Source organism: Monocercomonoides exilis (assembly GCF_001643675.1).
Source record: "Monocercomonoides exilis strain PA203 chromosome Unknown scaffold13-1861174, whole genome shotgun sequence".
Lineage (NCBI taxonomy): Eukaryota > Preaxostyla > Oxymonadida > Polymastigidae > Monocercomonoides > Monocercomonoides exilis.
Genome location: NW_027150558.1, coordinates 301194 through 315473, shown reverse-complemented (window position 1 = coordinate 315473; position 14280 = coordinate 301194). Strand labels below are relative to the sequence as shown.

General features: G+C 42.8%; 2 protein-coding genes across 2 annotated transcripts; one reads left to right on the top strand and one right to left on the bottom strand.

Moving 5' to 3' along the window:
* Window positions 1-381: 381 nt before the first annotated feature.
* On the bottom strand, window positions 382-4483 carry MONOS_6950 (uncharacterized protein; the record flags this gene model as incomplete). Its single annotated transcript, XM_067877231.1, has 3 exons — window positions 382-3002; window positions 3159-3712; window positions 3810-4483. The coding sequence occupies 3 exons, from the start codon at window positions 4481-4483 to the stop codon at window positions 382-384; spliced, it is 3849 nt and encodes a 1282-aa protein (XP_067730657.1).
* Window positions 4484-4584: 101 nt separating this feature from the next.
* On the top strand, window positions 4585-13828 carry MONOS_6951 (uncharacterized protein; the record flags this gene model as incomplete). Its single annotated transcript, XM_067877232.1, has 2 exons — window positions 4585-11579; window positions 11761-13828. 2 exons carry the CDS (start codon window positions 4585-4587, stop codon window positions 13826-13828), a joined length of 9063 nt encoding a protein of 3020 aa, XP_067730656.1.
* Between the last annotated feature and the right edge of the window lie 452 nt (window positions 13829-14280).

Sequence of the window (14280 nt, the reverse complement as noted above, 5' to 3'; positions counted from 1 at the left end):
GAGAGCATCACTTTATGGGTTAGTCACCCCACTGATCTGAAATGGAAAAAGTTAAATATCATCGTGTGAATCAAAAATGTTCAAGGAAACTTATAAGAATAATTTTTGATATGTTTTGTTTATTATCAAACTTTGGTGCATTAGACAAGCGCACCTAAAGAAAAGGAGATGAAAAAGTGTTTAAATATGTATTCTTGAGGGGTGGGAGTGCAACGAGGTGGGAAAAAAGAGAAGGAAGTGAGATATATATTTTCTTTTTCAATCAAAGCACATATGTACTTTGATTTTAAAGAAAACATTTTCTCACTTCCTTCTCTTTATTTATGAGAGAATACACATAATTGGGCGTTTCATGAGATTATTTTCAAATAAATAATCTCATTATTCATCATCATTAAGCAATTTTTCCAGTAGTTCCTTTTTGCACTGGTACCTTGTGCGCACAGACAGTTGAATCGTCTTTTCTTGGACAGCCTCAGCTGACGAACTGTAACCTTCCGGGTGAGACTTTTTCCTTTCGCGCAGAACTGGAGTTTGAACGTCTTTGTCGTTTTGATCAATCTCATCTTCACAGTTATCGCTTTCTGAAGATGATTCGCTGGTGGTGTTGCAATCTGACGTGTCGTCAAAAATAATTTCCTGCTTCTGGGATGTGCCTACTGCTGCTGTTTGCGTTAAGGTTTCGTGTTGCACTAGGCTATGTTCCAGTGGTGTTGTATTTGTTTGACATGCAATTGTTTTTGCACACGTCATTGTTACGTCGGAACGAAAGTGGTGTCTTGAGATCGTGTCACTCTTAGGAGATAGTCTGGCGAATCTTGCAATTTGTGCCACAGGAACACCAGCCATTGTTAGTGCGGAAATGGAAGCATGCTTTAATGAATAAGGGCCAAAGTGTTCTGGAACTCCTGCTTCAATTAGGAAATCTTTTGCAAGTTTTCTCAATGACCTTGCTGATAAGGCGTTCATTTGGTCTTTTCCAACAAATAAATGGACTGGGTTGGCTTGTGTTGTATTTAGTCTCTCCCACAACTCTCTGACAGCTGATGCTGGACAAATTAATGGGGAGTCGATCAAGAAGGGAATGATAATGTCTGTTCTTCCGAGGGTTGTTTTTAACGAGGTGTCCAAGGCAATTGAATCTTTTCTAATCGACGAATGTCCGAGGTCAATTCTTTCAAGCTCAGTGAACCTGCATGCGGAAAAAAGCATACACAAGCAGATTGTTTTCTTGGTTAATTGTAACAATTGAAGCTTTGAATTTTCTCCAAGCGATATGATATAGTCCAACATGATCTTTGGATTCCAAATCTGCGGCATATCTTTTTTCTTTCTCCTTTCTGCTCTTTTAAACGAGCGAAACAACATTTTAATGAGCGGAAATTCACCCAAACATCTGTCAAATAATAGTTGAGTTAGCATAGACACTGCAGATCTCGTTTGGCATAGTGATGACACCTTCATTCCCCTATCGCGAAGAGTGATGAATATATCGGAGCATTTTCCAACCCAATCACTCCACTCATCCGAGGGTGGGCCATATCCACGTTGAGCCCATTCCGATCCAAAATTTGACAGACCCGACATGTACCCCTCCCACGTTGTTTGTGCTAGACTGGATTTACAAATTTCCATAACATTGTTTGAGAAACATTTTCCTTCGAGGACAGTTTTGAACCATTCTTTACAAGATATTGTTACGGGTTGAGGAGAGCAACTCTCATTTTTTCTGGCAGAAGGTTGGCTTCTGTTCGTTTCATCCAAAGCCCCGGCTTCATCAGATCCGCCTGGTTCCTCCATGTCCATTCGAATGTCCTCATTCTGTTTAATACTGGCTCCCAGATCTGTCCTTTCCAGTCTGGCATGAGGAGCAATACACGCGCTTTCTCTTTCATTGCTTTCATAAGAACTGGTACAATCAGAGGGATTGGAGGATGGGCTAGAACTGTTTCTCCTTCCCATGGATGTTGAAGCCCGTCTTCGCACACAGGGCTTCCTGGACCGCACCAGCGTTTCACCTTTTGATTGTATCTTGTTGCAAACGCATCGAGAGTGAAATTCAGATTCGTCATCCTCTTCAGTACTTGAAATGCTTCCGGTTTGATTGCGTAATCGCCTCCTCTTTCCAGCCTTGACAGGGAATCCGCTCTTGTGTTTCTTATTCCTGGGATGTGTTGCGCTTTCACTTGAATTTGGTTTTCGTTTGTTAACCTCCAGATCCTCCTTATTAAAGATCTCAGGTTCGATCCGGCATTCCATCGGTTGATGTTGAATATGGATGTTGAATTGTCCGATCTGATAAGCAGTTTTGTTATGTTCCTTGCTTTTAATGTTGGAAGAAAATTGCTTAGTGCTTTCCAAATTGCCCACAACTCTCGAAAGTTTGAACTTTGTTTTGTTTGCCAAGGAGGGAGAGAATGATGATAGTCGAGCGTTGTATTTCCCAAACAAAGGCAAGCTCCCATGGATCTTCCAGACGCGTCTGTTGTCAAGGTTGCTTCGGGCTGGAATAGAGGGCAAAGGAACCTCGGCTGGTTCCGTTTCAGTCTCGATATCCATTGCTGAAGACTGTTCATTATTGATGGAGTTATTCTCGTCCTCCCCGACCATCCGGTTTGTTGAACACTCCTGTTGAGCACTCGATACATCTGTGTGAGGAGAAGTGATGCCTCCTTGTAAACGAATCTTGTCGAATTGAGTTTTCCGACAAAGGCAGCCAAATCTCTTACCCGAATCTGACTTATGCGAATTGCTCTTTTTTCCCATTTGCGACACTCCGAGATTAATTCCTTCGCCTTTTCTTCTTGCAGTCGTACCGTGAAGTTTTTTGTGTCCCACATAAAGCCGAGGTACGAGAATGTCTGAGAGGGACTTAATTGGCTTTTTTCTTCGTTTATTAGAAGCCCTAACTTGTTGAAAAGACGGACGACTTTCTGTGCTGTGTGTCGAAGAAATTCTGGATTTTTGTGGAGAAGAATCACGTCGTCGAGGTAAGCAATGATCTTGATTTTGAATTTTTGTCGAATAAACATGACAACTTTTCTCATTATTTTTGTAAAAAGCCTTGGGGCGTCTTTGAAGCCAAAAGGCATTCCGTTGAAACGATAGCAATTTCCGTTGAATTCGAATGAAAGATATGGTGAAAGCTCGTGATTTACCTTTACAAGATAGTAAGCTTGGTGCAGATCGATTGTTACCGCATAATCCTGCTGTTCTATGATTCTTTCCAATGTTCTGAAATCTTCCAATTTGAAGTGGATAGATTTGACGGCTTTGTTCAGTGCCCTGCAATCGATTATCTGTCTCCATCCTCCGGTCTTCTTTTTTATAACAAATACTGGATTTAAATTCTTGACTTTCTCCCGTTGGATCGGTTGGATAATTTTGTTCTTTAATTGCTCCTGTATCAGTTTGCTCATTGCATCCCGCGCTTCTTTTGATTGGTGAGGATTGGTCCTGTTGATGTTTTGGTTGGATAGTTTTTTCCGCGCTTGTTTGCTCTTCCAAATTGCAAATGCGCCTCTTCGCACTAGTTTTGCTCCATCGATTTTTGACTATTCTTTCCAATGCTCTGCAGTTCTGCCCCCAACAGTGTGCGCATCCATAGTTAATTTTGAGTCTGTCCCCTGGATCGTTGCCTGGAGAGGCTTCTGCTGTTGTAAAAAATCGGGTCTCTCTTTCTGGCAAACGTCCGGGGCTCCGAACGAAAAAACTGTTTATTTGACCCGTTAGACGTTAATGGTTTCGAGTATTTCCTTTTGCTGATGTAGTAGCTCGGCGAGATATGGATATTTCTTAATGTGTGAAACTGCTCTTTTATTTCTTGTTTCTTTGATTCTTCGAGAAGTTCTGCTTGTCTTTTTGTGAGGAGCGTCGAAGAAAATTCGTCCTTCATCTTTGCAGCCTCTGTAAACCCAAATCTTGCTTGTATACGTACATGTCTTGCCTCCTTTAACGCTTTTTCAAGTAGGAGACAAGCATCCGCAATCATTTTTCGGATTGGATCTTCATCGGAAGTCATTGCATGAGAAGATAGCAATAGTTTCATCATTGGGTATAAAAATGTCTCAGCTCTTTCTCCCGCTCTATCCAAGGCGTCCTTGTACGGGCTTGTTGTTCTTGAAAACGGCGGTGGAGCGTTCGGCAAAAATGGAGATAGATCTTCGCGCTTTAAGGCAGAAACAATTTCTGTGATCTCATTCTCTGGAAGAGGCATGTCATATAGGGAGATTTCTGGTGATCTTCCAAAAATATCAAAGAAGGAATTCTCTAGGTTAATTCCCTGGTCTTCTGGCGAGTCGGAGTCGATTGAATCTTCTTTTACTTCTTGTGCAACTTGAGAAGACGATGGAAGAGAGGGAATAGATGATGGAGAGGGAAAAGTTTCCGAAAAGGAAGGGAAACTACTTGTTGGACCACCTGTCAGCGTTGCTGAGTTAGGTTCGGCCGCAAGTCCAACTCCTAAGGTGGAATTTGATAACATTAATTTTTTCAGATCAGTGATCGTGACTGACCCATAAAGTGATGCTCTCATAAATAAAGAGAAGGAAGTGAGAAAATGTTTTCTTTAAAATCAAAGTACATATGTGCTTTGATTGGTTCAAAGACAGCAACCGTTTTGTTGAGCTTCATTCCCCCTTTTCCCTCAGATCTGAATTGCTTCTTGATGCTTTCGAATGGACAATAATGTCAAGAGTTGGCAAAGTGACGATTGGTTTGGACGATTGCAATTTCAGCGGTGAACAAGCAGGGATGATTGAAATGGTCTCAAAGTCTGCGCTAACAAACTTCACTTTTGCACTGCCAAAGAGCATTGGCCTCAAAGAGGCACTGATTGTGTGCATGTCTTCTTCGCTGAGTGTCAAAGGGTGCGAGATTGCAATCAAACAGCAATCGACAAACATTTCGTTTCTTTCTGCAAGAGGAGGACGGGTGTCGATAAATCAACTCATTATGCTCTCGACCTCTTTTGATGGCACATCCACACTGGATGCCATATCTGTCACAGATGCATGCGAATCTTTCATGTTGAACAACTCGATAATTGAAAACTCTCAAATCAGAGACGGATCAGTAGTGAAGATTTCTGATTGCACTGCAAATGTGAATGTGTCTAATTGCACATTCAAGGGGGTGACTTGCTCATTGGGCAAGGGCGGTGCCATTAGCATGCACAAGCCAGAAGTTGCATCGCCTTGCCACGAATGTCTTGAGAAATGCACATTTGAAGAATGCAAAATAAAAAGTGACGAAGCATGCGGGGGAGGCGTGTGCTGCTGCATTGGAATGAGCAATCATCTGGAGATCACAAACTGCGCATTCACAGGCTGTGAAGCATCTGTCGAAAAGAAAGGGGGTTTTGGAGGAGGATTGTTTCTTGAGTTCGATCATCAAGATGTCGAATTTGTTGTCTCTGAGCCTTCTTTTTCTCAAAGCTCTCCAAATGCTGCCAAATGCGGAAGCGAACTGTTCATGAAATCCCCAAGTTTGGAGGCAAGCGCCACCGACAGCACCCTTCCATTTGCCAAAACAATGGCGGACATATCTCTCGATTCCATGAGAGGGTTTGATGGCAACGATTCAGAACATGCAATTCCACTGATATTGCTTTTCCAGGCAATAGGCTCGGAAATACTTGCTTCCTCATTGGAAGGGGCAGACACAATTGCCTGTGGCTTTGAGTGCTACCCATGCGCTTCAATAGATCAAGCCCTTTCTCGCTTCAAAACTGTCGACAAAAGAGCAATAACTGTGAGGACAGAGTCTTTTGTGATCCATGAGATCGATCTGAGTGATGTGAAGATGATATCAGATGGAGAACAGCAGGCATCTCTCACAATGCCATCTGCAATTGAAAGTGGAACAACAATGATCTCATCCAAGGGCATCACACAACTCGAACAATTGAAGATAATTGTTCCTCCTCATATCTCCAACGAAGTCAAATTTGTGATTTCTTCTTCAACTAACAAAGGTGTGCTCTCGCTCACAAACTGCCAAATAGAGATAGAAGATGAATCAGAAGCGCCCAACAATTATGTTATAATCAAAATAAGTGGATCATCAATCCATCTGGTGTTTGTGACTGTGACAAACTGCAGAATGGCAATGCCATTATTTTCATTTGACATAGTTCCACCAATGAATGCACCTGAAACAGCAGAAGTCCAGATGAAGAATTGCTCGTTCAGCAATATCACTCATCAAGATAAAGACAGCTCAGCGTTATCATGTGCATCTCTGGGATGTGGATGTTCGATAGCCGGGTGTAATTTCAGTGAGATTTTTGCAGATCAGAGCATGAATGGAGGAGCAATGAGAGTGGTGCTTGAAGCAGATGGAGAATTGGAAATAACTGATTGCAATACAAATGAATGTCAAGCAGAAAATAGAACAGAGGGGAAAGGCGGTTGGCTGTTCTTTGACTGCAAGCAGAATTATGGATTTGTCTTTGGAAACTTGTCTTTCAACGAATGCAGTGCATTTGTTGGTAACAACATTTATTTGAAGGGTGATGCTCTTTCTATCAACCTGGGAAAGCAACAGTTTGCATTGAATATGCCAACTGAAAGAGAAAGACGGAATGACTTTTGTGGATATGGCAATGATGAAGCCAAAGAAATTCCTCTCGCCTTGTTTGAAGCAGAATGGAACACTCCAGCATTTGTGAATGGTGTTGGAGGTGTGGATTATCCTTTATGCGGGTTTGACTGGTATCCGTGCAGCACAATAACATATGCTGGGAATAATCGGTTCAATGAAGAAAAGGCGGAAATTCGCTTGCAAAGCTCATTTTCTTTCAGCAAGTCAGTGATATTCTCGGGCAAAGCATATGAGATAGATGCGGAGAACAAAGGAGAAAAAGTCGAAGTCGAAGGAATTGAAGAAAACCTCAAGGTGAGCAGTTTTTTCGAAATCAGAACATCAGTTGCATTTTCCAAATTAACATTTCTCCTCCCATCATTTTTCGCTCCTTGTTCATTAAACAGCCTTTTTCTGTGCAGCAAATCAACTCTTTCATTCAAGGATGTGGACATGGAGATGAAAGTTGCAGGACTGCAGTGCAAATACAGTCTTATTGTGGCAACTGACAGCACCATCGGAATTGACGGGTTTGGTTTATCGGAGATAGAATTCAGTGGAGTCAGTGCCTTTGAATTCTCCGGAAAAGAAGCAAATTTCACAATCAGTGCAATTACAATGAGCAATGTTAAAAGAACAGAAGCAGGAGGAATTGTTGAGATAAAGCATGGTGCTCATCCAGTCTTTCAGAATTTATCATCAGCCAACAGCACATATTCCAACCATTGCACCATTTTGGTGGAAGAGGCTTGTGGGCTGACTCTTCTTGAATGCAACATGAGCGGACTGAAAAGAACGACTGATAGTGGATGCTCTGTGGTGGGTGTTGTGGGAAATGAAAATATCATTCAGATCAATGGATGCTTCTTTGATGACATTGTTTGTTCATCATCTGGCTCCCAAGGAGGGAGCTTGCACGTGAAAGTGTTGAGTGGTGGAGAATTGTTGTTCGACAACAACAGCGTATGCCGAAGCAAAGTTCCAGCAATTGATGGGGATGGAGGAGGATTGCACATCACTTTCGAAAGTGTGGAAGTTGCATATTCAATGAAGAATGTTGTGTTTGAAGGCAACGACGCGCTCTGGGGAAAAGACATCTTCCTCAACTGCACAAAGCCAAGCACAATTGTCGATCCGCTGCTGTGGGCAGGAACTGCTGAAAGAGGTGAAGAAGAGAGGAACAAGTGGGTGTTTGACTTCACAGATGCTCGCATCAATATGACACTCTTGCGCTTTCTGTTTCCAACAGATGATGATATCATTTATGTGGACGAATCATTGGGGAACGAAATGGGAAGTTGCGGCTCGGGAGTCAATCCATGCAAGGAGTTGGGCTTTGGATATGGAAAATTGGGCACATCAAAAACAATCCTTCATATACAGAACTCAGCATGGCTCTTGGGAGAAATAGATCGAAAAGAAGAAAAGCTGACAATCCGCGGAGGTGATGATAAATCTGAAATGCATGTTGGAATACAAGGCCATATTCAGCTCTCGTCTGGCCCAGCATCCACTTCGCTCACTCTCCAGAACCTGCTGTTTTTTGTGCCATCGACACCAGGCAAACACTCAGAAGTGATTGTGGGAAGCGTTGGCCGTGTGAGCATTGTTTCATGCACTTTTGGAGATGCAGAAATAGAGTGCACAAATTCGTATATGTGGGTTGTCCGAGGGGATGGAAGTGCAATCCAGTTTGATGATCTCAAAATAGAAAACATTCAATTTGGATCGAACTGTGGAATATGCAAAGCTGATCGAGGAACAGTGGTTGTCACTCAGGCAGTTGCGACAAATATTAACATTGATGGAGATGGATTGTTTTGTTGTGGCGTTGGTGCTGCATTGATTCTCAACAGATCGTCATTCACAAATTGTGGTGCTTCAAAGGGTGTTGCAATATATGCCACAAATGCATCTCGACTGGAGATATTCAATTCGACATTTGATAGATGCAAAACCTCGGAAAGTGAAGGTGGAGGGATAAACTGCAAGATCGGAGACAAATCCAGTCTTACTGTTCAAAATGTTTCGTTTGAAAACTGCTGGGTTGATGAGGAAAGAAGTCGCGGAGGAGCAATATTCTTGCATGCTTTTAACGATTCGTCAAACACATTTTCATTTGAGTCTTTGACATTTCGAGACAACAAAGCGCACAAGGGCAGGGACATTTTCGTTGAATGCAAAAGCCTCAACGAATCAATAACAAACGAACGATTCAACTTCAAAATGTTCGACTCAAACAACACAAAACTCGTGTTTGCCGAGGGGATAGACTTCACAGCCTTTGCCGAGAGAACAATGGACCTTGTTCTGTTTTTGGTTCCATTCACTTCAAACAGAATTGTCGTTTCACACCAAGGCGTGGATATTGCGGGCTGTGGTGACGAGACCGTTCCATGCCAGACTTTCAGGCATGGATATTGGCACATTGACAGCAGCTCCGAGGAAAAGAACATGCTGATCGATAAAAATGCATCTGTAAAAGATTCTTATGACATCTCAAAAATGAACATTTCGTCTTGTTCATCAGAGATAATGAGCTGCCTGAGGTTTGAACCAACACTCGAAACAACAAGCAGCAATCCCATATTTCATGCTTCAGGTGGCTTTTTGTTTCTTCATATCATATTTTCTGTGCCAACAACATTTGTTCCGGATCAAGCAAGTCTCATTTCTTCATCTTCAGATGCCACATCAATCTCGCACGTTTCTTTGCAAAGTTGTTCTTTTGAGCTGTATTCATTATCACACGATATGATTTTGCAGTTTTCTCTTCTTTCAACAACAGGAGGAGATGTGGAGTTGTGCAACTGTTCAGTTCAGAGTCTTCATTTTTCGGAGACTCCCTTTGCCATTGCCTCACCCATGAGTATTCGCTCTTGTTCGTTCAACGATATATCAGCTCCAGACAGTTGTGCCGGAGGGATTATGAAAATCAATCTTCATGCACATGAAAGATTGCACATGGAGGATGTTACCATGACGAACAGTGGATGCTCACAAAACAATGGAAACGGAGGGGCTTGCTTCATTGACTGCACAGAGGCTTATGCAACAGAACAATTTTTATTCAACAACACTGTGTTTTCGATGAATGTTGCAAAGATTGGAAAGAACATGTTCGTGCTTTCAGCAAGTTTGAACAGCTCCATAACCACACAGGCATTCTCCTTCAACTACTCTGGGTTGATCAACGATTCAAATGTGTTTGTTGGAAGCGATGCTATTTTCACTGACACCGATTTATTCAGATTTTTAATTCCATATGCAAATAACACCATTTTTGTTTCCTCCAGTGGTGCAGATGTGCTGCGATGCGGAAGCGAAGATGATCCATGCGAATCATTCTGGACTGGCGTGAATCACCTCAGTCACACGGATGATGGCAAACAAATCTTCATTGAAGGGGTTGCAAATGTGGATAATGAATACGATCTCTCAGGTTTTGCAGTGGCTTCTGCCTCAATTCTGAAAGAAGAAGATGGTCAAAGCGAAATTGTTTTTTCAAAAAAGATGAATGGAACAAGTGGTGCATATGCGCTGAACAGAAATGAGATGTCCATATGCGCGATAATGTTGTCCATTGGAGAAAACTTTGAGAATTCTGTTGATTGTGTGATCCTCAGTGAAGGAGATGAGCTGTTGTTGAGAAGATGCGCCTTTCAAAGCAAAGCGGCAGATAACACAGAAGCAGACTGTTCGTTTGTGTTGATGAGGAGAGGAAAGCTCAGTGTCGATGATCTTGAGATGAAATCTTCATCGGTGCGGAAAAGTGTGTTCGTGATGCACGATGCATGTGTGTGTGAATTTCACGCTGTGAAGATTTCCCAGTGCACAATTGATCGTGGTTGTGTTTTTGAAAGCGTGTCTTCAACAAATGCGGCAAATGGGATTGGATTGATCAACATGACAGATTCGGCCCTTTCTTCAGTGACAAGAAACGACAATGGCGGCAGCGCTATTCATTCCACTGGCCAAAATGGCCTCATCGTTTTGATAAGCGGATCTCAGTTTGTTGACTGCAAGGCTGAAATGAGCATGAAGGGAGGTGCAGTGTCGTTCTGCCTGAATGATGGGGGTGAGTTGAGAATAAGTGACACAACAATGACAAGATGCAGCTGCTCAATGAGCGGGAGGGGAGGTGGCATCCACGTGTCGACAAAAGTGGAGGGAACTTTGAACATTCTGTTTCAGAAGATGTTCTTCACGGGAAACACAGCAGGCGTTGGGAATGACATCTTCATTCTGTGCCATAACATCACAAAACAGATCAACGAAACTCAGTTCAGGTTTTCCTTGAAAGAGGGTGTGTATTCGTCTATCAACGCCATCTATGGCTCAGACACAACAGATCACATGAGCGACACAAACTTGATGGACTTCATCACAATATATGAGTCTGATTTTATCATCGTGTCTTCTGATGATGGCAAAAACGGAAAAAACGAGAGACAATGCGGATCGGCCAAGATACCATGCTTTTCAATTGGTTATGCCTGCTTCCACTTGTCAAGCGACATCACAAGCATGATGCTTGTTGATGGTGAATCTGTTATTGATGAAGAATGCATTTTGGACAGCATGACCCTCACGTCTCTCAAAAGAAATAATGCAGCCATTCGAGTTCAGACAGGCATATCCCAGGCAGGCGTGTCTCTCATCACAATTCAGAATCATGTGACTTTGTCTCGTCTGAGCTTTGTGTTTGAAAGAAATGCTCTTTCCTCGTATTCTTCTTTCATCTTTATGAGCTCCGACAGTTTGAGGATGGAATCGTGCTCTTTCACATCTCCAAGAACTGAACAATCCCAGCTTTCCATTCCTTGCACTTTATTCACAGTGCTTTCTGGAGATGTCTATTTCAGTGAGTGTGCTTTTTCTGGACTCCACTTGGCATCGTCTGCAATAAGCAGCTGCACAGGAAATGTCAAGGTCACATCTTGCTCTTTCAAGAGCATAGATTATTCTGCAAGTGTCATCATATGCGATGACGGAATGTTTGAGATATGCAACACCTCTTTCGACGAGTGCTTCGAGAAAGACCATGGGGCACCTTTGATTTCGTTCACAAATGCCAAAAATGTTTCTTTTAAAAGAATGCAACATTGTGGGCAGTCATTCGTCTGCGATGAAAGGTGGATTTGTGTCATTCACATCATGTACCAACATTTGCATCAGCTCGTGCCTGTTTGAAAATACAGACCTTTCAAACAGAGAAGAAAACAACATAAATCCGCAATCATCCGAGCTTTGCTCCTGGAACAGCTCGCTGGCGAGCCTTGAAAGAAGCACCGCTTCCATCTCAGATACCTTGTTTTCCAACGCATCACACGGCGGACTATCTGCTTCTGGAGGAAGCGTCAGAATTGTGAAAGGAGAGTTTGTGGGCAATGATCCATCAATCGCCAGATTCCCTTCAATCAGAAGAAACATCCTCTGCGAACACAATGGAAAGCTTGAGATCGACAGCTTGAAGGGAGGAGATGGACTACTGCCAAACACATCACTGTGGATTTTGAATGAAGGATGCGAGCTCACGGGGATGCCAACTGAAAGGCTATCTGAATTCTTCATCCCATCACTGGATGCTGTGGAAGTGAAAGAAAATAATGATGCTGCTGAACTGACTTTCAAAGGAAGGCTCCTCATCCCATGCAATCTGAGTTTCCAGATTGTGTCAAAGATAGATGATGTCGGCTCAATAGAGACTTTTCCGTTTGCAGAAGACAACTTTGATTCTGAAAATGAAGCGAAAGGAAAGATTAGCATTTCTCTTATAAGTTCGGCTGCAAGAGAAGAAGAGGTTCTTGTCTGTATTTTGTTTGGAAAAAAAGATGCTCCATCATCAACTGACTCTTTTATTCTGAAGAACAAGAGCGAGTCTCAGACAAGCGGAGATGAAAGGATTTCTGAGGGAGAAAAAGAAGGGAAATCATCATGGGCATTGATTGTGATCATTATGGCTATTGTTCTATTGATTGTTCTTATTATTTCTGTTATTCTTGCAGTCAGATGGAGAAAGGCAAAGAATGAAGCAGAAGATCTGAGAGAGATTGTGAATGACAACATCAGAAAGGATCCGAAGGCTTTTGAGATGGTGACGATGGAGATGTCACCTGAGGCACAGTGGAAGAGAGCAGAGAGGGAGGCTGAGAAGAAGAACGATGAAAGGATAAAGAAGAGGGTATATGCGAAAAGCCTTCAGCATTCAGAGTCATCTGAGCATTTGCTGGCTGAGAGCGGATCAACTGAATACATTTTGGGAAAAGACTCAGACAAGATTCCAGAATGGATGCTGGAGAAGGTTGATAATGAGGAGGAGATAAGGAAGAGAACACCATCTCCTTCAATTTCATCCACTTCATCCACTTCATCCACAGACACTTCAGACACTGAATCCACTTTTGTTCGGAGGGAAGATCTGTGCCCAACCACCTCATCCATGTCCAATCTGGTGGACGCAATCGCATGTTCTTCTCCTCATGAGAAGCTGATTGTGGATTTGAGAGATTCGCTGTTCATGTTGCTTCATGGGAGGAATAAGACAAAAGAGATGGCAATTGGCTCATTGAAAGAAAGGGAGATGACAGCTGCTCAGATCCTGTTCTGGGTGGCCAATCTTGCACTCCACTCCTTTGATGAGATGGAAAACAAGCTTCAGACACTTTCCAATCTGAGCCCTCACATTGTGTTGTTCTCCGAGCACATGGTGATCTGCATTGTGATGCACTCAGACCTTTTATCAGATGACTCTGATTCATCATCGATCTCATCGACAGTTGTGACATCTGCCAGCGATGATGATGATGAAAGTGACTCCCTTCCCTCATCGGCATTTGAGGATGAAGATAGCTTCAAAAAAGAGTGTTTGAGGTGGAAGGCTCCAGAGCTGCTGATCAACAAGAACATGGGGGCAACAAAGAAGTCGGTGGTGTTCTCGATCGGGATGATGCTGTGGGAGTGCCTGACACTCCAGATCCCGTTCGGGGAGTACGAGGCTGTGATTGCTGGAGACAAGATTGCAAAAGGAGAGGCTTTGAGCATGTGCGGAAATACTCCAAGCACATTCTCTTTGATCGTCAGCGAATGCCTCTCCTTTCAGCCTTCCAACCGGCCTTCTCTCGTCTCCATTTCGAGAGAGTTCTTTCAGAAGTTCCCCGAGTCAGCCAAGCTCCCCACAATGACTGACGCACTCTTCACAAACCAGCAATCAGCCATCAGCAGAAACAGCTGCTGCAGCTATTAGTGTTTGCTTCTCTCATCCCATCACAACCATCGCTATCGTTCCCAGCCCTCGTATTCATCTCGTTATCTCCTTTTTTCATTTTTGCTTTTGGTGAATAATAACAAGAAAGATAGAAATGAGTGCTGCCCATGGCTTCTGAAGGCTTTCTTTTGTTTTGTTTTGTTTTGTTTCTGTTGCCTCCAAACAGGGCTTGGCATTTGCCAGCCAGAGTCTGATGTTTGCGTTTTTCTGTGTTGTTCCTGCACTTCGCTCGAAAGTGATTTTTCACAACCACTTTCGTTTTATTGCTTGTAAACCCACTTCAAAATGGAAAGGCACCGAGCCAAATGATTTCTGAAATCCTTTGATCTTCCTCTGTGAATTGCGTTCTTCTCTGAAATGAATGTTCCTCAAAAATGAATCCCAGCATCCTTGCATTGACTCAGCCAAGAAATCAAAATAAAAAAAATATG